At 53.4% G+C, this 21,725-nt stretch overlaps 1 protein-coding gene across 9 annotated transcripts in view; it reads left to right on the top strand.

The window, feature by feature from the left end:
* Mbp (myelin basic protein) overlaps positions 1–21,725 on the top strand; it is a 101,965-nt gene that overhangs the window by 63,947 nt on the left and 16,293 nt on the right. For 8 of the 9 annotated variants that reach the window (XR_009227126.1, XM_046448574.2, XM_046448570.2 and 5 more), the window contains 2 exons: positions 7,054–7,484; positions 14,032–14,109. Coding sequence is in view for 8 of the 9 variants with exons in the window: in XM_046448574.2 (XP_046304530.1) it covers positions 7,054–7,484; positions 14,032–14,109 (509 nt within the window). In the remaining variant the exon portion in view is untranslated. The remainder of the gene's footprint in view (positions 1–7,053; positions 7,485–14,031; positions 14,110–21,725) is intronic. The other variant, XM_046448580.2, reaches the window with a different exon arrangement.

The raw sequence follows: 21,725 nt of genomic DNA, 5'->3' as shown, positions 1-21,725 counted from the left end.
AACTCAATGAACTCCAAAATCTCCTTAGACAGGCATCTGGACCCAAGGCCCAAAGAAGATAATCAGGAAGGTCACTTGGGATGGACTCTTGTGGGAATGCTGAACTGGCATCTGGGCACTGTGCGTCAGCTCTCCCAAAAGGAAGTCATGTGGACGTGAACCTGGGGGCCGTGATTCTTGGGTGGAGACCCATCAAGTCAGTGTAGCTGTGACTGTGTGTGTGTCCGTGCAATCATGTGCTGTGTGCGTGGCGATTTTACGGGAACTCAAAACACCCAAACTAACTGAAATGTACTCAAGACGGTAAACTTAGATGCGCCACCAAAACAGATGAAAAGCCGGGGAGAAAGCCATGCGTCTGTTTTTAGACTGATCCCTCCAAACTAATTTTATTTCTGTCAAAGTATCTGAGGATGTCACATGGGAGACAATATGTGTGGAAAGTGGTTTCCAAGAGACCCACTGAGGAATTTCTTTAGTGACCTGCAGAAAAATGAGAAGTGCTAGTCCCAGAAGCATCCCTGTGGTCTCTGGGGCTTGGAATGTTCGCAGAGGGCCAGGGAGTGCAAGCCGGATGTCCCCTCCAAGTGAGACCTGAGGCTTCCTCAGGCTTTCCCCAGCCCCAGCCTGCCCAGAGTCACTGGCAGGTCTGATTTGGCCACCTCCAGCTTGGTGGCCCCCAGAAGGCCTGTGTGGCAGATGCATCTTCTGGCAGGCAGGTCAGAAGTGACCCCTAGTGTGACCTTCATGAAGCTAAATTCATCCCTCAGCCTTATCCTGAGAGACTACTTCCCATACCTCCTATTGCGCTCGCTTGTCCTCTCTCTCTCTCTCTCTCTCTCTCTCTCTCTCTCTCTCTCTCTCTCTCCACACACACACACACACACACACACACACACACACAGCGTCACAGGACTAGTGTGGTAGTTATAGATCTATTCTTGGCTGGCCCTGAGGAGCAGTGTGAAGGCCCCTTGTCCATTTCCTGAGTTCTTGATACTTTGTGGGTCTGAGAGCCCCATTTGGACGAGAATGTGCATGTAAGTGGACCAGCCAAGGTGACCGTCCTGTAGGCTGAGCCCCTGCCGCACGTCTGCAGAGTTCACCTGCAGAAATCCTCAGGTCCCTGATCAGTGAAATGCCCCCGACTTGCTGAAGTCTGATTGGCCCTGAATGTGAAGTTTCACTGAACTTTCCTACTGACGTTGAATTTGGATGATCTAGGCCTGATGTCTGATCTCTAATCATAGAAGAAAAATGACCGTGTCACATCTCTCTGCAGAAGCCCTGCTACAGTTAAATGTGGCAACACAAGTCTCATCCAGGGAGATTTCCCCACCGGGTCGTCTGGCTTGGCCAGCAGTACAGACGTGCTCTGGTGTTAAAGGACAGTTCATATTCCTGTGGGCCTGAAAACCTCGAGAACTTTGCACAAAACTGCAAACCCAGGCGGGACAGTGGGACCTGCTGCCCAGCGTGCAGGACCTGGCCCCCTGTGGCCTCACACTCCTCCTCCAGGCAGGTGAGAGCCACTGCCCACAGGCCCTCAGGTGGAAAGGCCCCAAGTTCAGGCCCCCATCACGTGTGACAGGTGGGCCGCAGCCCTGAAGAGGGGGCAGCATGGCCTGCCGGACAGAAGGCCTGCAGACCTGACCAGGAGGAGGCAGAGGCTCTGGTGTCCCCGCAGCTGCAGCCTCCCCGCAAGGCCTGCCCTCGGGGCGGCTCTGGGCTGCCGTGCGCAGTGGAAGGGGCCCTGGTTATCGCGAGAACAGAGGACCTTTGCCACTGCACCCCACCTGCCATCAACCAGGCAGCACGAATTCTGCCCTGCTAGGCCTGGGTGTGCCCAGGAACCTGCACCACACTCACACACACACACTCACGCACACTCACACACAACACACACGCACACACACGCCCACTTGGCTTTGATGAAAGCCATTCATGGGCTGCGATTTCTATGGAGACGACTGAATAGAGAATAAGAAATACGCTCTAGGTTAAAAAAAAAAGTATTTGAATATAGGACGGAATTCATTGTGTCACCACAACTTCACTGGAGATTGTCTTGTATGAGTGTTTCATTTATGTCATTTTCTGGTCATAGCAAGCTGATGGCTGAGTGGCAGTTTTCTAAACAAGCACTGGAGATATTGTGGTGTGTTTCCAGATGACTCCAGGGAAATGTCGGATGGACAGACTGTCGGGATAGAATGTGTGGGGTTCCTGAGCTGGCGCTGGGTTGAACGTCACACTGTAACTGTAACCAGAGGGGCAGGGAGGCCGGCAAGCAGGTGTCTGTGTGCACATGGGCTTTCTGCTGTTGGCCAGCTACAGGGGACACTGGATGAGCTCTCCTGTCAGGACTGGTGACTGCCTTCGCCTCCTGGCCACCCTCATGTAGCTGTCATCTGGAATGTGTGGCTGTCACTTGTCTGCAGCTACTTTTACCCTAGGTGCAAAACCTTGCTCCGGTTCAGGCCAGTTCAGGGTGCAGAAGGGCCAGGTGTGAGGCCACCACAGTGGGCAGTGGCCCACAGTCTCCAGACGTGGAGAGGACTGGAGTAGCATCAGCCCTGTGTGGCTTTGCCAGGTCTCGGTTTCCACAGGTGGATGAAAGGGCCAACAGAGCCGCCTGCTTCACAGGTCGTTGGAAAGGCAGAGAAGACACCCCACGAGGATTTCTCTCACTTTCTGTGGACAGCAGCAGCTACAAGATACACTGGATGCAATCGTCAAGCCAGACAGTAGTGTGCTGTTTCTGAGAGGGACTTTAAGAGATTAGAATGTAGCTACACCTACCTTCCCATGCATAAACACAGGCTCTCATGGCTCAGACTTGCCTAAGGACATCGCAGGCTACCAGAGGATAGAGGTCAGCCTCAGGGGCCCTTCCCTGGCATCCTCTACAGACCCCTGGTCCTTGCCACACCCATTTCTTTTGCTTTGAGCTTGGTTTGCTCCCGACAGACGGCTCGGCACGTGTGTACTAAAGGCCTTGTGGAAGTCTGTGCCACGCCACAGATCATTTTCCAAACGAGCAACGAGTTCAGATGCTGCATTCAGGTTTGCGGTTTGAGAAGGGGCGTGGCTGGCTCCTTTGCTGACGCTGCAGAGCTTTGCTGAATCGTCTTGTCTAGAGTATCACAAAGGCTCTGCGTGGACATAAAGAATTACACAGCTGAAGTGCACTGTTAAACCAGGGTGTTTTAGACCACAGGTATAGAGACTCAAGATTTAGGAGAAATTCTCACTTAAAAATGAACATAAATAAAACCACAAATTAACTGCCACCAGCCAGTCTCCAAGCTCTTCTGAAAGAGGACTTGGGCCCCTTTTACTTCCTTTTGGAGAAGGCTCCAGGAAGCACCAGCATCTTCCACTACCAACAGTAAGTACCTGCTGAGCTTCCATCAGGGTCCCAGCTCTGTGCTGGATGGTCACAGCTGGACATTACATTGCTCCTGTCCCCAGAGAGGTGGTCACCGAACCAGGGAGAATAGGTGAGCAAACCGGGAGCCACTCCAAGGAAACAGCAATCACTGCAGCACTGACCGCAGGATAAGGCACGTCCAGAGAGGTGTGGTCAGGCTGCCCAGGATGAGCCAGCACAGGGCCAGGACACAGGCCATAATGGGCTTTGGCTGCCGTGGCCCATGCTGGCACTGGTTAGAGGACCAGGGAAGAACAGGAGGAGCCTGTCCTGGGTGGGCGAGGGAGCCAGGCCAGGCACCGTGCTGCGGCCTTCCCCTGCAAAGCCCGAGGGGACCCTCCCAGCTGTTGATGGCTGAAGGGAACCTGAGGGCAGGGAGCCGCCACCCTGCTGCAGCAGAAGCCCAGCACAGGCGGCGGAAGGCAGGAAGGACGAAGGTGTGGTCTGCCGAGAAGCACTGAGAACTGGCCTAGGTCCCCATGGGCTCAGCCTCTCCTGTGGCCCTGCTGAAGGCCAGGATGCCCCCACAGCTGGGGTCCTCCTAGCTGGAGGACTGGGGTGTGTTCTTCCTTAAAGAAGTTTTCCTGTGATTGTAGGATCTGGTCAATCATACAGGAAATAGGAGCACCTCTTCTGGTCAAATCAGATCTGCATGTTCCACTGGTTTTTGTAATAAACGCTTTGCTCCATAAATAAAATCTAGATAATAGTCTTCGGGAGCCTCAATGTGCAAACGGAGGCATCTCAACGCTACTTGTCCCACCAAAACCGTCGCACGTCCACAGATTTAGACTTCACATCACACTTCTTACCTCTGGGAGAAACTACTTTGGGAAGTAAATGGCTTCTCTGTGCCTCACAAATAACTGTGTTCAGGGACACAAAGCCCAACTGTTGTAAAAACATTAGTATTCAGATGCTCTTGTGTTTGGTTAATGCATTTAATTGTGCACAATATAGCTGTTGTTTTCCTTTCACATTTGCATTAATTTATATCAGCCACGGAGGATGAAGCTCAGCTACAAGAGCAGGCTCTTTAGTTACTTCTGCTGCTCCTGCAACCCATAAGTCAGCACAGAGTCCCTGCAGAGGGCCCAGCTTTGTACCAACCCCAGTGTTCTTTATGTTGCTTTCTCAAACATCACAGTGCAATGGTGCATTTAGAACTATGTGGTGAACTGTGTTATGTTCTCGTGTACTTGAATTCAGCCAGTGGTCCTGAAGGAGAGCTGCACCCACCTGCCCTGTCTTCCCACACTCCTCCTGACTCGGGGGCCTCGGTCAAAGGCGTCTGGCGTGGCCAGCGTGGACACTCCTGACAGCTCTACATACTATCTTAGGGTCTTGGATAAGACCACAGGGATCCCAGGTTCCTCCTTGGCCTTACACTCTGTCATTGGCAAACACTGATCATTGAGGATGGGAGTGACTCTGCTTGAGAAACAGGTCCTGTATCTGTGGCATCGATCAGCTTTATCAACTATATGGCCAATATCATGGGGCAGTTTCTCAGCCCATGTGACTCTGAGGAAGGAGTGTGGAGTCCTTTTCCTTTGGTATAGATATATCATACACACATTGGTTTTCAGAGGGAGTATGTGTTACAGTTATACAAACTTCCACAACGTACATAGAAAACAAACTCCCGGCCCTCGCGGGCTACTGTCCCCAGAGCTGATGGCCTGCTTCTTCCTGGCCCCAAATGAGACCTGAGCAGAGAAGGAGAATGGGTCCCTGCTCAGGCAATAGACAGGCAGGTCATGGTGGTCAGCCCCAGAGCCCTTGCGGGTGCTAGTGCCTTGGAGTCAGTCCTGGTGGCCCCGTGTGCCATTTTTCTTACACAGTCCCCTGAGGTCAGCAGCCTGGGAGACCAGCAGCTCTACTGCTGTGAAGCCGTGGCTTGCTCTGTGAAGATTCTGCAGGAGCTGCAGATGAGGCAGCAGGAAGCCCAGGTGTACAACAGCAGGAATTCATTCTCTCCCAGGGTAGAGGCCGAAAGTCCCCCACCAAGGTGTCTGCAGGCTCAGGGGCAGTCATGCCTTCGGGCGGTGCCGGTGTTCCTTGGCGTCCATGGCTGTGGCTGTGCAACTCAGTCCACATTTCTCTCCTGTGCATCAGTGTCTCTGTGCTCAAATTGCCCTCTCAAAAGGACACCAGTCATCAGTTACAGTATGACCTCATCTTTATTGAATTAGATCGACAACGACTATTTCCAAATAAAGTCACACTCGTGGGTAGGAGAGTTAGGACATGGACAAGTCATTGTAGGGGACACCATCCAATTGGAAACATATATTTTCATCTGATTCCCCCACCAAAATGTAAACTTCAGAGTTGGGGCTGGGGCTCAGCGGTAGAGCGCTTGCCTCACATGTGGTTTCAATGCTCAGCACCGAATAAAGATAAATAAAACAAAATAAAGGTATTGTGTCCATCTACAACTAAAAAAAGAAAGAAAGAAAAATAAACTTCATGAGGACAAGGACCATGTCTTATTTATCTCTGTAACTGAAACATCTAGAGCAATGCATTACAGTTTTTAGGTGCTCAATAAATGATGGGTAGATGGATGGATGGACAGGTGGATAAGTGAATGGAGGACGAATGAGGGAGTAGATGAGTTGGGAACTATCAGTAGTAGATGGGTGGATGGACGAATAAATGAATGAACAGGTGAGTGAGTATTTGGATGATGGATGGATGGATGGATGGATGGATGATGGAAGGATGGATGGGAGGATGAATAGGTGGGTGAGTGAATGAATGATGAGTTGAGTAACTTCAGTGGATGAATACATGGAATAGATGGTATTATAGGAAAGTGTAGGTGAATTCACATTTAGTCCAGGTAAGTAGTAAGTTGGGGGGATTAACAAAATGATTTACTAATTTACAATAACTTGAGAGCAAAAAAGATTCATTCCATTCTTGAGAGAAATGGCTATTTTTTGTTGAAAGCTATGAGATGGTGGCATACATCATGAAATAGCCCATTCCCACATCGAACGTTCTAATTGTTGCTGCTTACAGAAGAGAAGCCAATCAAAATGTCCTGAATAAGCAGTTCTCTAATGCTAGAGGCCTCCTGTGGAATCTGGGAATGGAAAAATTCTAAATGCCCCGTTTCTTAAAGGCATGAATTGCAAAAAGATGTGGGAAGTTCCATTTTTACCAAGAACATTAAAAACACCTTTTGTCAAACAGAAGCTCCCAGCATGCTGAGCTTCTGCACCCGTGGCCTTGGAGACAAGAAACGTCCTGTCGGGTGCCTGCACTCCTGGGCTCTCCAGGTGCTGTGCACAGTGCTGGGGGCAGTTCTGACATGATTGCTGTGCCTGCTCAGACCCCTTGCTAGGGAGCACTGTTGTGTCTTATCCAGGTGCCAAACCATGAGCCACCAGGTAACCCCAGGGCCTCCTGCAAAACCAGAGCTGCCTAAGGTGCTCGGTGCAGGCCAGTCTCTGCCAGAGGCAGCCTGTGGCTGCCATGTGGCTTCATGGGCAGTGCACATGCTCTGGGTTTTATAGGAGACAGCTAGTTCAAGACCCCTGGAAGAAAGCGGCTTTGTCCCAGGTTTGGCTTAGCACAGGCCCGTATTCATATCTCACTGTTGTTTGCAGGAGAGGCAGATGCGAGCCAGGACAATGGGCCCTCGTCTGAGGACACGGCGGTGACAGACTCCAAGCGCACAGTGGACCCAAAGAATGCCTGGCAGGATGCCCACCCAGCTGACCGAGGAAACCGCCCCCACTTGATCCGCCTCTTTTCCCGAGATGCCCCGGGGAGGGAGGACAACACCTTCAAAGACAGGCCCTCAGAGTCCGACGAGCTCCAGACCATCCAAGAAGACACTGCAGCAGCTTCCGAGAGCCTGGATGTGATGGCGTCACAGAAGAGACCCTCACAGAGACACGGATCCAAGTACCTGGCCACAGCAAGTACCGTGGACCATGCCAGGCATGGCTTCCTCCCGAAGCACAGAGACACGGGCATCCTTGACTCCATCGGGCGCTTCTTTGGTGGTGACAGGGGTGCGCCCAAACGGGGCAAGGTGAGCTCTGCGGAGTAGAGGAGCTGTAGTTTAACTGGAAAAAGGAAAGGGAAGGTCAGCAGGTGACCTGGGCCAGTGGAGGAGGCGCTGACCACCCTGAGTATCTAAGGTGCTTGTCCTGGCTGAAAGAGCTTGGGGGCCCCGGGTACGACCTCGGGGCCACCTGGGCTGTTTTCATGTGACTCCCCCTCTCTCCCTATTACAAGGGACTGTGCTCGGGGTCTGGCTCAGGAGTGCAAGGACCTTCTGCATTGTGGGACTCGGGTGCCCGGGACAGGGCCTTGCAGAGGGCCGCGTTCTTGGTCTCGTGCCCTGTGCTTGGGGCTTGGCTGGTTTGCCTCTGGGCTGCACTTTGGGGTTTCTCTTGGGTCATGTTTATTTTTCCTGGAGTTAGTGCTGCCACTTCCTTGCTTTCAACAATGATGTGATTGAGGCCTTTTGAACAAACTCCTGCATTTCAATTCTCTGTGAGCAAACTTTCTCTTTTGTTTGGATTGTTGATTGGAATGGGGTGGAGTGACAAACGAATGTCTGTGAATCAACAGTCTATTATTTTGTGATTTCATTGATTTGAATATCAAACCTTGGGGGTTTCATTATTTGAAAGCGAATGTTCTGTGGTTTAAAACGTCTCACAAGGAAAAACCCTCCCTGTGGTTGGTTCCCAGCTGGCTCTGAAGCGGGTTGCATGGACTGGCCTGTGGTTGAGGTTTCCACTAAGAGTGGACCTCAAGAGGCATTCAGATTGCAAATGGGTGTCATGTCACAGTTGGGGAGAGTTGGGTAACTGGGGTGCCAGAGAGGTATTACAGAAAAGCCCCCTGCTATTGGGTATTCTCACGGCAGCTGTAAGATTTTTCCGCTTGTGTATCATGCTTGTCCTGAAGCCTTTGGGGATGCAAGAGGCTTGTGAACAAAGTGTGGCACAGAGGTCCCATTGTGGGAGGTGCCCTCCAAGCACCCCAGGCAATTCGGAACCCTGGAGTGTTAGAGCTTAGTCTTCAGCCACATTTCTTATGGTGACAGATGTCAAAGTGAGTTGTCAAGGATGAACACAGATGCCAGTGGCACCTTCTCTGTGCACATCCAAGCACACTGGCCTTCGGGGAGGCCATACCCTGTCATCTGCTCTGAGCTGTCTGGTTCTGACACTTGCCATGACTTGCTTACAAATAACTCTTGCTGTGTCTTAAGTGTTGATAGGTTGGTCTTCTGTTGGCGTCCTTCACTGTCCGTGTTTGTAGACATTTTCTTGTCAGTGCCCCCTCACCCTGGGGAAATCTCAGTCGTCTGCCTTATTTTAATATGGGTGCTCTTTCAAGCACAGCTCTGCAGACACCCCAGCTGTTGGGGGTCCTGGCTGCCTAGGGAAGTCCAGCTGTTATCTGAGGCAGCCACATATAAGCAGTCCAGTTGAAAACGTCAGCTATTCTGCTCAACTGGAGCAGCAGGGAGAATACGTTCAATCTGTGCACAAAGGATTAAATAGCTGGCCAGCATATGTTCTAAAATAAGCTTTATTTCAATGGCAATGGCTTTAATTTCAAACAAAACCTTGAAAGCATGTGTATCTGTCAAAGTAGAGCTACATTTCCAAAGATGTTTTTCTTTCTTCATGCATAATTGTACCCTTCATTGTTTTAAATCTCTCGTGCTTTTCAGTATTTCAAAGAAAAGGTTCTAGACTCAGAAGCAGCCAATGTCTTTGCAAATAATGTCTCTTGATTATCAAGGACCCTGGGGGGGGGGAAGGATTTTTAAAAGTAAAAGCAATTTTTAAATGATTATTTTTTAAAAAATTGAGACAGCAATTATTTCACTACTATTTTGAATAAACAAAAATTTTAAATTAATATCCCTTTCTTTGAATACCCAACAAAATCCATTGGTATTTACATGTGTGATCATAAACTGCTTGTTCCAAACACAGGCCAGAGGTGCATCCTCAGGGAACACTGGGAGACAAGCAGTGGGTGTCAGCAATGCCTGTCCAGCTCCGCTATTTTATTGTGGGCTCTTTGTTAACAAATCGTGGAGATGCAAACTTTACACAGCCTATACCCAGCAACAACCCGCTATCGCCCCAGAAGTCTGGGGTATTTATTGGTGTGGCTGCTATGGAGTGATTTTTTAAATTTCTTTTAGTTTCTATTTTGATTTTGCCCCATTTATAAATCAGGAGGGCTCTGCTCTTATATGCTAGGAAAGTCTTTGAATAAATAGACTTAGGAAACTCGCAGAGAAGAGACTCGTGAGCCTGCTTACTGTCTTTCCTGATGGGAGTTCGTTTCTCCACTTCCATTCCTAAAATAAGCACCTGGTGTACCTGGGGTGCTGAAGACCACTGCCTGGGTCACGCACGTCCCTTGGGAAACTGCTTATCCTGCCGTCTGTTTAGAATAGGTTTTTCATGGTAGAATCCAGCAAGACTCTGGATGCAGCCCTGAGTACCACGTGAAGGGCCTCCATCCCCAGAGCCTCCTGTCCTCCTTCCCCTGAGTCACGTGGGCCCCATGGTGCCACAAGGCAGCTGCCGCCCCCAGGCCCCGGAATGCACTCACAACACCCAGTCTTTGTGCAGCCAGAGCTGACATTCAGAAAAGCGCTTTAGAAAATCCCTGAAGAGGCATATTCTTTTGAGAGCCATAATGAAAGTGCATTTACAAAGGACATTCTCCTCTGTTGTGAGGAAAGAAAGGGGGACGTGTTGTTCCCTGTAAGGGGCAGGCTCCTTAGCCCCTCTGGAATCTGGGGCCTCATGGAGAATGGTGGTCCTTCAGGGCAAAGACTGGACTGTACCTGCCCTGTCCCTTCACCTCTCACCTGAGGCTATGGGCGTAAGAGCCAGTGCCCAGCAACACCACCTCTGGGCACTCTTGCTTCTCACCTAGGGGAGGCCCAGTTTCACAGAGTAGCTAAGCTGGACACGTGGTCAACTCCCACATAGTTCTCACACAAGAACGACAGAACAGAGCGAGCCCTTTCTCCACAGCATCTCACTTGAAGGGTTTTAAAGCCTCGGTAGGGATGGCCTTCCCGATATCCTCTATTTATCTTACATTAAAAGCTCCGCTTATAACCCCCTAGTCTCAGCATTTCACTATTCAGCATCCAGATTGCTCCTATGCCTCTAACTGTGACAATGTAGGATGACCACTGTCATTCAGTGCTACTGATGAGTCTTAGATAACCAGCATCTTTGTTCCTGATTCACAGCATTTCAGTTCTAGTGGCCACGTTACAGTAAGTTCACTGTCATCTCCACACCTTAATTTCACAGACATGCCTGTAGTCTTACAAGAGCATCATATTTAAGGTGACATGAAGGACACAGGTCCCTGCATGGCACCCCCGATGGTGTGTGCCAGCCGCCTGCCAGTGGGGACGGAAGGGCTGTGTGGATGGGGAGTGGACCACACTCCCTCATATCAGCTCGCAGCGGCTTTGCCCAGGGAGCAGGTGTACACCCCAAGCTGGAGCCCTCCTCTGAGCCCTCACTGAGGCCATGCTCTGGCCAGAGAGCCTCTGGAGCAAGTCTGGACATGCTGGGTGTGTCCGTTCCTACACCCAAACCAGCACTGTCTGAGATTCTGGACAGCAATTCCTCTTGAAGTCACTGATCACAGGTGTCTCCAGCTCAGTTACCAGCTGCACCTGTGCCCTTCTGTCTCCTGGCCACATTCACTGCTATCTAAATGGGGGACAGTGGGGACCTGGTGGACCTGTCTTGGCAGTGATTTTGCCATGCCCTCTGTATAAGTGATACATTTGTATGCTGCATTTGTGTATTTAATGACAATTGCCTCCCTGTGGTTGTATTATGACTTGATTTTTTTATTTTGTTATGAACTTCTGCTTTATGTATATTTCTGCATTTTTATGACATTAAACAGTTTAACACACCAATGACGGTGCATGAATTGCAAACGGACTTTTTAAGTGTCTCTTTTGGTTTCCCTACCCAATTAATTGCACTTTGCCTCTGGTATTTCCATGGCCTCGTGACACAACCTGCAGGTAAGTCGGAGCAGTGGGCTCCCGTGGCTTCTGTACCCGAAGGCCACAGCATCTCGCTCCTGTGCTTTGACCCAAGGAGGCCGTCTTCTCTCTCTGGGGCATGTAGGGTCGTCTTCCTTGTCAACAGTTCCTGTTCCACTGTTCCACTGTCTCTCAATGCTCCCTCCTGCAGAGGTTAGGATGCCTGGGCACTAAGTAGGCCTACAGTGGCCATGTTGTGCACCCCGGGGACATGTTCCAGGTGACAGGGAGCCTAGAGAACCTGAAGTAAGAGGTGGCTGCCTCTTCTCCAGCGTGGTGCCTCGTGCATACGGGGAAACTGGAGGGCTGATAAGTTAGAAACGAAAGCAAAGACACTGAATTAATTCTGATGTGGCCTGCCATTCATCTGTGTGACATGTCCCACCATGGCCCTCGCCCTAGCCCTCCCCTCCTTTAATCGTCCCACTCCATGGCCTACATTTCTCCATCACTGCTTCTTCTTTTGGTGAAGCGAGAGCCACTGAGTAACAGGAAGCTCTGACGGTCAGTGGGAGCTCGGCTGGACAGCTGAGGAGGTGAGTCCTCACAGGGACAAGCCTGGCTCCAAGGAGATCACCAAGAACTGACTTAGTATTTAAAACCTGGAGAAGTCTGTCAAATTCAAGATTTCCTATTATGTCTATCACCAGAATTTTAAGTGTTCTGAAATATCCTCCTTCATACAAAATGGTAAGAGGGAGGGAAAAGACAAGTAAGAACGTGAAGCCTTCGGCGGCAGCCCCTAAACATGGTTCACCGCACTTTCTCCCAAGGCAGCCTTGCCGGCCTGCTTCAGCCTGGGGTGCGTCTCGGGCTACGGAATCTCTTGTCCCCCAGTCAGTCAGTCTACTGCAGGTACTGTCTTCTGATCAGACTGCACCCCACTCCACACAGGTGCAGAGAGCTGGAAGGAGGCTTGCTGTCCCTCTGTGTCCTGCCAGGAGGTCAGGTTGCTGACAAGGCCAGGGTTACAGGTTGCATTCCTATAAGCTGTCCCTGGGGTGTCCTTTCTCAGAGCTGCACTTAGCCTCCAGCCCAGCCATCTGCCTTCCCTGTGCATGGACAGCCAGGGGCCCCCAGAAGTGTGGGTGTGACGGGAGAGGGGCTCAACACCAGCCCACCAGAGCTAGGTGGAAGAGCCCAACAGTGGCAGTCTTCTTCACCAAGAAGGACATTAGCTGACCACCTTGATGGCATGGACTTAACCTGCACTTGTCCAGTTGAGGGGTCACTCCTTATGGGGTCTCTCGAGTCATAGCAAGACAATCCCTGCCACAGGCCTGGGTGAGTGGGCATGCTCTAAAATGCACCCAGACTCCTCACTCTAGGCCCTTGCATCATGGGTCAAAGTCACTGATGATTTTTGCTGGTGTGGAGATAGCCCCTCCTCACACGCAGGTGGGAGAACCGTCCATGAGACACGGTCACCACAGCTTTGCCTCTGCATGGCGAAGCGCTGGGTCACAGGCTGTCATCCCACGTAACTACTGACCAGCTTACCAGGGATCCACTTCATCTGTCACAGCGCACTGAGTCTCCCGAAGGCTGTCACACTGACTTCATTGCTTGACCACCCCAAGTCAGTCCCTCTCTCTATTTCTCTCTCTCTTTTTCCATTTTGTTGTAGATAGTGAAAAAATAGACACTTCCTACCTTTAACTTGGTCCTATAATATTATTCTTTCAACCGCGTCACCTGAACTTCATGAAGGGGCAGTGTCTTGTAACGGATGGAATGAGGAGAGTGCTGGTGTCCTGGGGGAGCAGGACCAGGGCTGCCCGGCAGGGTGCAGGGTGCAGAGCTGAGGTTAACACGCGGCTCCTGCTCAGGCACACGGAGCTCCCACGTGGGCTCAGTCCCTGGGCGTCACCAACGTCAAGGAAGAGCTCCGCAAGTGCGTGTCAGCCCCAGCACCTGCTGCTCTGCAGACACTTCCTGGGGCTCTGCAGAGGGCTTGAGAGGCCACGCGGTGACAGCAGGTACCCATGGAGCAGGAACAGCCCCTACTTGTAAATCCAATGCAGAAGCCGAGGTAGTGCTGCATGGGAAGATGAATACGGCTCCACAACAAAACCGAGTGTGGGAGTTGTCCATCAGGGCCTGCCAGAGCCCTGGCCCTGGGCCCCGGGTGGAAAGCGCTTCCCTTCCTTGCACCCCGAGAAGCCTAGCAGCCGCACCTGTCATAACGAGAGGCTGTTTGGACACACAGTTTGGAGTAGGGCCATAAAACAGACTCTGGAAGAAGGGACTTCTCCCTAAATCCTTCCTCTTGCTCCTGTTCCCTGGCCCTGCCCTGCCGTCCTCCCGGTCACCTCTCCTGGATCCACCATCTCTACCCCTACGTGCCCTCTCGGCTGACCACTCGCCCTTTAGTCCTGCCTTCCCTACCCTCTCTGCCCCACCTGGGGTCCTGCCAGGCCCATCCTAGAGGAGATTTGCTGGAGGACTGTGGGGCTCTGCGAGCGGTGCCCACGCAGGACTCACGCCGTCCACTCTGTGTCCTCGGCAGGTACCCTGGCTAAAGCAGAGCAGGAGCCCTCTGCCCTCTTATGCCCGCAGCCAGCCTGGGCTGTGCAACATGTATAAGGTAAGGCAGTCGCCATCCCCCGCCCAGGGCCACCCACGCGTGAAGTGCGGGGCGCGGCTGAGTGGGCGCGGTCCTTGCAGGGGGGCTCTCTCTGTCCCAGGACAGCAGGCTTCAGGGGAGCAAAGCTAGGGGGCAGGTCCTGAGGGACACAGCAAAGGACAATCCCTTGGGGGGGTGGGGGAAATAGAGACCCTCCTCTGCCTTCAAGTCCTTGCTAGGGTCCCTCAATGGCTCAGGTGACAAGGGCATGACTGTCAGCTCAGCGTCATAGAAAAGTCATAGGAACAAGCCACAGGACCATGGTGTGGCTACCAGTGCCAACACAGGCCAGAGGGCAGTAGAGACTCTGGCCTTGGACACTGGCCTGGACAATGGCCAGGGGCATGCCGTGCCCAGACCTGCTTTGGAAACCAGTGCCCCACAGAGAGTTGGCAGTCGCTGGACACCAGCCGAACTCACTCTCAAGTGACATGTGCCCTTAGAAAGCCCTGTCCCCCAGGGCTCGGCCCTGACCAAGCGCAACCAAGCCTACCTGGGATGGAGGGACCCCTGAGATGGGCCTACCTGAGTGATGTCCAGGTAGGCGGGGAAGGGAGGGGGGTCCTGCAGCCTGCACTTGAGTCAGCCAGGCCTGCCGCTCACGCACGTCCAGGGTCACCCCATGGACGCTGCCATGCTCGGCTCTCAGGTAAAGTCACTGCCCGTGCCTGGGCGCTGGGCAGGTGTGGGAGGCTGACAGTGTGCGCCCGAGTGCACAAACTAGAGCATCTTCCTCCTGCTTCTCGGGGCCAAGCGCAGGACTCAGGGCCGCGGGGGGGAGCCGGGGGGCCCAGGCACCTCCTTCTGCTGGTGTTGAGGTGAGCACAGGGAAGGAAAGGTGCCATGTTTCTCAGTGAGCTGGGCCCCGGCAAAAGGAGCACCCAGCCTGGCTGGGGGGCCTGGGGGCCCTAGGACAGAAGCCTTCGTGTTGAGACGGGGAAGGGCTGGGCCCGGACAGAGTGTGCCGGTTCCTGTCCAGTGGATGCTTATCGTGGGGGGAGAGTCTCCCTCCTCTCAGTGGACAGGCAGGTCGGTGAGGAACAAAGGGCCTGCTTGCTGCTGGCCTCCAGGGTGGCCAGTCCAGGACCAAGGCCTACAGGTGCAGAGCAAGGCTCACAGTCCGTGGAGCCAGGGCCTTGTGGGAACAGAGAGCCTCTGACGCCACCCTGATGACCTGTGAGCTCGTGGGCTTTGCTCCCTGGAAGGAGTCCTTCATCGGGCCTCGGGAAGGGGAAACGCTCCACGCAGGGTCCCATGGTGAGGCAGGGTGGTGTCCACGGTCGGCCCCTCCTTGACTGATGCCCGGCTGTGAAGCTGCCCCGGGTTCTCCAGGACTTGGTGACTCGTTTCTAAGAGCAAGCACCACTTCCCAGTGGCTTCTGGGGTCCTCAGTCCCTCCAGGGCTGCGGCCGAGAGGCCACTAAGGCACCTGGCTCAGCCTAACCACCCCTCCCCCCTGCACTTGAGACACGTGGCCTGAGAAAGCAGGTCCCGTGCACAGAAGGAGAAGCCAGGGATCCCAAGACACCTCAGTGCAGAACACGGCAAGGACTGTGAACAGAGTGCTTCACTTTTCTCCCTTATAAAGTCATCCAGAAGAGGGAAAGCAGCCCGTGCTCTCACGCCGTCCCAGATGTTCACATGCGTGTTTTAAGCCTGGTCAGAGCTCCATCACTGCTCTCCACGGTGCCCCCTGTGGCTGCCGAGAGCTGGCCTCGGGGGGACAAGTGTCAGGGCTCCTGTACAAGGCCACCTGCCAATGCCCCATTCTGGTCAATCAGGGTTTGGTTTGAGTTTCCTGAGCATACCTTAGAATCGTCTTAGGATACATAAAGAAACATCGGGCCAGGCGTGGTGGCACACACCTATAGTCCCAGTCACTGAGGAGGCTGAGGGAGGAGGATCAGAATTTCCAGGCCAGTCTGGGCACCTTACCAAGACCTTGTGTCAAATAAAGGTAAAAGGCTACGGGTGTAGCTCCGTGGTAGAGCACCTGCCCCGCGTGCGCAAGACCGGGGGCTGGTCCCCAGTCCTGGGGGGACAGCGTGTTAGAAGGCCGTGTGTGGTGTTCACGTGTCTGCTACGTGAAGGGAAGCAGGGCGTCCAAGCTGAACCCAGGGCAAGGCGAGGCGGGAGGCACCAGCAGGACTCTCCTGGTGGACGGAGGACCCTCCTGGCACCTGTGCCAGAGACACCCAGTCCTCTGCAGCGCACTGAGTTCCAGAGATGCTCAACGGAGCCGCCCCAGAGGAAGCACGCAGAGGCACAGGAGGCCGGGCACCCCCCAGTCCTGGTCTGCGAGCTGTCACAGGGGGCAAAGAACAAGCCTGGCTCTTCTCCCTGAGGGAGACTTGATGGTTTGAAGGTCTTCTGCGGCACTGAGGGGTTCTTTCTTATTTCAAGAAAGTGTTGGAATGTTAGATCTGATTTAACAGCATCGACTACGGGGAAAGGAGCGCACTCCACGGTCTCAAGCTACTTGACATCCCAGGGTTCTACCGCAGAGGATGTGGACCTGTGGAGGACGTCGAGCTGCTGGGGGAGGCACGGGCTGGGCAGTGACTCACAGTCACTGAGCGGAACTGTGAGCGCCCCTCCCTCACCAATCAGAGAATCCGAGGCGCTGAGGAGCCACGCCCAGCTGATGGCCCAGCAACTCACTTCCTTCCCCTGTGTCCTCCCCAGAGAGGTGATAGACAGGTAGACAGGCAGGCAGATAGACAGATCTGTCTATCCATCTGTCTCTGCAAAAGTCCGGTGAATAAGAAAGACCCGCGCATTGTGAAGTCAGAGACGTCACGGCAAGGAGAGGCGGGTGCCAGCGCTGTTGGCAGCTCCACCGAGAACAGGCTCCCTGTGGGGGTCTTTGACTTCAGGACCCCAGCGTCTTCCCGAGGACTGGGCTGTCTAATTCTGGGCCTCATTGAGACCCGTCCAGTACCTGCCTCCCAACAGTTCTAGCAGGAAGAGGGACAAGCCTCAGAAACGCCACGTTCCGGGGAGTGGACCAGGTGCCTGTGCTCCAGCTCCCACAGCCCTGAGGGCAGCCAGCAGGTGTCTAGGAGCCTTGCTGCAGAAGAGGCCGGGGCTCCTTGGCCAGCAGAAGAGGAGACACTGCCTTTCCCACCCCAAATCTGTGCTCTGCTTCCAGGGCGTGACCACCACCCAAGGTGCTCGCGAAGGTGCTCAGCAAAATGACGCTTGGGACCAGCGGCCATCTAGCTGCTGATCCGCATCAGAGAGGAGACGGCAGAGCTCGGGGAATCGCAGCCCGTCATGGTCCCTGCACCAACCCCACAGAGCTCCCCGTTCCCAGGGGGCCCCCGTGCTGGTCCTCTGTTGGAGGAGCCGCTGGCCAGGACAGGACCCTCTGAGGTCAGAGGACGTGGACTTGGCAGTGTGTGTGACTGCAGGAGCCCGGGGTGCAGATGTGGACTTACATCCATGTCCTGGGCACGAGATCCACCACAGCACCGTCGCCAGGCCACCGGGAACTGCACCTAAAGAAAAGGCTGGGGGGACTCCAGCGATCAGAAAGCTCCTTGTTGGTAGTTCACGGCTGGCTGTCGACCAAAGCCCACAGCGTGACACAGCTGACCCAAGACCGGCTCAGAAACAGGCACGTTCTTCACCTGAGAAAATCTGCATGTGTGTATGTGTGCTCAGACAGCAGGGAGTCCTCCCCACATCGCAGGGTTAGAAAGTCTTGCCAAAAGTAAGTGCAACGCTCTCTCCTGAGATGCACTGGACGCTGAGACCAGTGGTATGATCGCTTCTGGAAACGTGCACAATCAAACCAGCCCAGGAAGCAGGAGCCTGGGAGTTCTCGGGACGGCCGGGCGTCACGGCTGCTGGGAACGTGGGGAGGAAGGAAGGCGGAAAGACAGTCTCAGACACCATGGTGGGATGGGTCTTTGGCCCCAATCCAGAACCTGCAACACACCTCTTGCTGGAGGCTGGCCTCTCAGCTGCTTGCTCACATGGGCCGTGGAGTGGCCACTGCCCTGCCGGCTGGCCCCTACCCAGCAAGAAGGCCTTTAGAGGGTCGTGTCTGGAAGTCTTCAAGGACAGGAAGTATCCTGTAAGTCACGAACAGTGTGGGCACAAGAAAGGCGGACCCCCCCTCGGGCAGAGGGACTGGTTCATGGCTCTCAAAGACGAAGCACGTGGCGCAGGAGCGTATTTGGTTTTATCTTCACCGTCACAAGAAAAACAATCTATTGATGGCGATCCTCACCGCCTGTGAACCTATCACAGCTGCTCAGGAAGACTATGGCGCTGTCACCCCCTGTGGTCCCGAACAGCTGTGCAGATTAGCGGCTGAGCACCACCGCCTAGCTTCTCCAGAGCGCAGAGAATCCCAGGTTTCTCCAGAGACGAGAAGGAAAGCACAAATTCACCGACTCCTTCACTCTGACGACAGTGAGGAGGACACCGCAGGATGGAGGGTGTCCCCACGTCCCCTCTAGATAGGGCAACGTTCTGAGATGTCCAGTCGCAAGTAAAAGGAGCAAGTACCCGGCGACATGCTGGCTGGCGGGCAGGTTTCCCACCACGCCGACAGCACAAAATGATCCTCACAGTGCAACCTGCTAGTGTCGAGGCGCAACTTTTCCTTTGAAACGGGAAATGACACCTTCCTTGTTTTAATCAATTAAAATGACAATAAAATTGAAAAATCTCGTCTCATTAACCAGGCCTGTATTTGTGGATCAAATGCTCAGTGTTTAGCAAACTAATTAGGACTGGTTTTCTAGTGTTGAGTGTCCTGTGGCACCAGAGTCCTCAGGCGCCCGAGACCGTAACCAGCACATCTGATGGACTCCAGAGGTAGCCGTCAACCTCTTTTTCTCAAATGTGAGCACGTTGTTATTTCTAGCTCTTAGCTTCTTAGTACAGGTAAATCTACAAGCTTTTGAAACAAATCATACATGATTTATTTTTTAATTTTTTAGTATTTATTTTTTCAGTTGTAGTTGGGCACAATATATTTTATTTATTTTTATGTGGTGCTGAGGATCGAACCCAGGGCCTTGCACGTCCTAGGCGAGTGCTCTACCGCTGAGCCACACCCCAGCCCCGCACACACAATTTTTAACACTCCATTCTTTTCTCATCTTTTCCTTCTGTCATAACCAGTCGGGGGATTTCTTCATTGCTGCTAGGATCAGGCTTATGCCATGGGCCTGTGGTCCTACCCACACGCAGCCCACACAAACAGCGCGGCGGGCGGCATGGCGCCTGCGATGAGGTCAGGAGACTTGGCAGCAGACCCCTGGTTGCTTCTGCATCTCGGGCTCCACGTCTGTACTGGGAAGTGCTGCCCAAAGCAGGGCGGAGCCCCAGCTCTGGCTGGCGGCACTGAGGTGAGGGAGGCCAGGCTTGGCCTGTGATCAGAAGCCTGGGGACGGCTTCCTTCACTTCTTTCCCACCATGAGGCTTTTTGGAGGCACAGGGAGAAATGTGTGTTCCAAGATCGCGGCCGACTCACTGGGCTTACCTGAGAGGGCGCGAGTGAGAGTGTTGTCGCAGCTTTTATTTAGTCTCTGAACTCTGCAGATGACTCTCAGGGCATCCGTGAGAGACATTTCTCCCATGTATCATTCTAACATGGCAGCACGGGCCCTCTTACACGGAGGACCGGGTGCTTCTGAGGTGGACCCTCCTAGCACATCAGCCTGTCTCTACAGCACAGAGTCTCCACGGGGTCAGGGTGGGAAAAGCCTGGAGTGAGGGGCCCAGCGCAGGTGACCCTCCATGAGCAGCCCAACGTCAGGCTCACAGGGTCCTCAGGTTGCAGACACCGTGCCACCAGGGGCCCCTGTTCTCCACAAGCCATGAGGACAGCGCCCTCATCGGCACTCAGACACCTGAAGGACAGCTCCCCGAGAGCTCACACACAAGGAAGTCTACGGAAAGTGCAGGAACAAAATGAGCTTCCGGATCAGAATGGGGCCAGAGCCTCTTCAGTGACGTGACGCGTGTTCTGGCATGCGGCCAGGTCATCGGGGACGATCCCCAGGGCATGGGAGAGGTGAGCCAGCCCAGGAGTCGGCGTTAAGACGGCCGTGAGTCCCACGGTGGGCTCGCTGTTCGCTCTGAACCACGGGCACCACTAGCAGCCACAGGGAGCCGAGTCGGCCCACGCAGGCTCTCAGCTACGCATCCATGCTGTGTGTCTGCTGGTTCTCATTGTCCAGAAGTCACAGCAAGCACACCAGAGCCCGAGGGCGAGCAGCAAGAGCGCCCCAGTGCAGCGGGCTGGCAGGGGCGCCTGGAGGCGCAGAGCCTCTCCCACCCAGAGGAGCAAGTGGAGGGCACTGGCCGGAAACTGCACGGCTGCAGGTTCACCACTGGTGTTCCAGGTTGGTCAGGAGAGAGAAAAGTAAGAGCTAGGAACCTTTTTCTTTCCTAACCGTGGAACCCAGGCACCAGTTAGTCTTTCATGATGCCGTGTTTCCTTCTGCGGAGACTTTGTCTCCTTTAACAAGACCCAGATGCAAATGGTGCTCACATCTCTGCCCTGCTTCCATGAAGCAGGCTCTAGATTCCAAGGAGCCACTGGATGCCCAGTCCGACCACCTCAGATGCCCTGCACCTATGCTTATCGTCTGATATGACTTGCTAATGGAAGAACTCCCGGCTCTCCCCAACCTTAAAGCCGGTTGGAAAACCGTGAAAATCCCTTCCTGACTTAGAGAACCTGCAACCCCGTCTGCAAGCGCCCCCTGCTGGTGAGTGGCATTGTCACAGTTTGAGGGAAAAGAATCTTCTCAAAAGAAACAGGGTCCGGGAGAAAGCATTTATTCCAAAGATAAATAAAATGGTCAGGCCGTGACTCCCACCCATAGTTTCTAAAGCTCTTGACGTGTTATTTACCATTAAGAAGTTGGGGTGGATTTTTGTTTGTTTGTTTGTTTTGTTAACCATGATGCAAACCTCTATTTTATGGAAAGAGGTCCCTGAGATAGCAGTGAGTAAAAGAGAAAACCCAGACTAACAAAATAGTGTGCACATCATGATCACTTTCAAAGCCACTTGAAAATCTATCTGTGTTTGTGCATAAAGCCGGGTCTAAAAATTAGGTCATCAAAGTGTCAATCCGAGTCCCCCGTGTGCTACCATTTCCACAGACTCAACTTTACTTGGCACCTTGTAGAGTATGTATCAATTTTCTAAACTGGAGAAAACACTTTTTTAAATCAGACCATTTTCCTGACCTTCATGCATCCAAATACCCCGCGGGCCTCCCCGTGGAGGAGGCCGGGCAGGTGCCGGCTCTCTGCCTGCTGGGTTCCAGCGTTGCTGGGGGCCCTGGCCCTGCGGCCCTTTCTTGTTATAGTGGACCAATCTTCTCATGCTTCCTGTGCACTTCAGCCACCTGCAAAGACAGCGCTTAAACCAGCCAGCACAGGCAGGCTCAGATCCAGCAAGTGACAGACATGCCAGCGAGTCTGGCTTCTTGTTCAGCTTAGTGGATGTGATTAAAAGCACTTCACCAGAGAACTACTGACCTAGAAGAAACTGACCTCCCCTAGGGACCTACACACCCAGGGTCCTGGGGCAGGGGCTCCACT

The sequence above is a fragment of the Marmota monax genome, unplaced genomic scaffold, assembly GCF_021218885.2.
Source record: "Marmota monax isolate L192 unplaced genomic scaffold, Marmota_monax_Labrador192_F-V1.1 WCK01_AAM20220418_F8-fsc00060, whole genome shotgun sequence".
NCBI classification, from domain to species: domain Eukaryota; kingdom Metazoa; phylum Chordata; class Mammalia; order Rodentia; family Sciuridae; genus Marmota; species Marmota monax.
The sequence above is the reverse complement of the archived record's forward strand: the minus strand, read 5'-3'. Positions and strand labels throughout refer to the sequence as shown.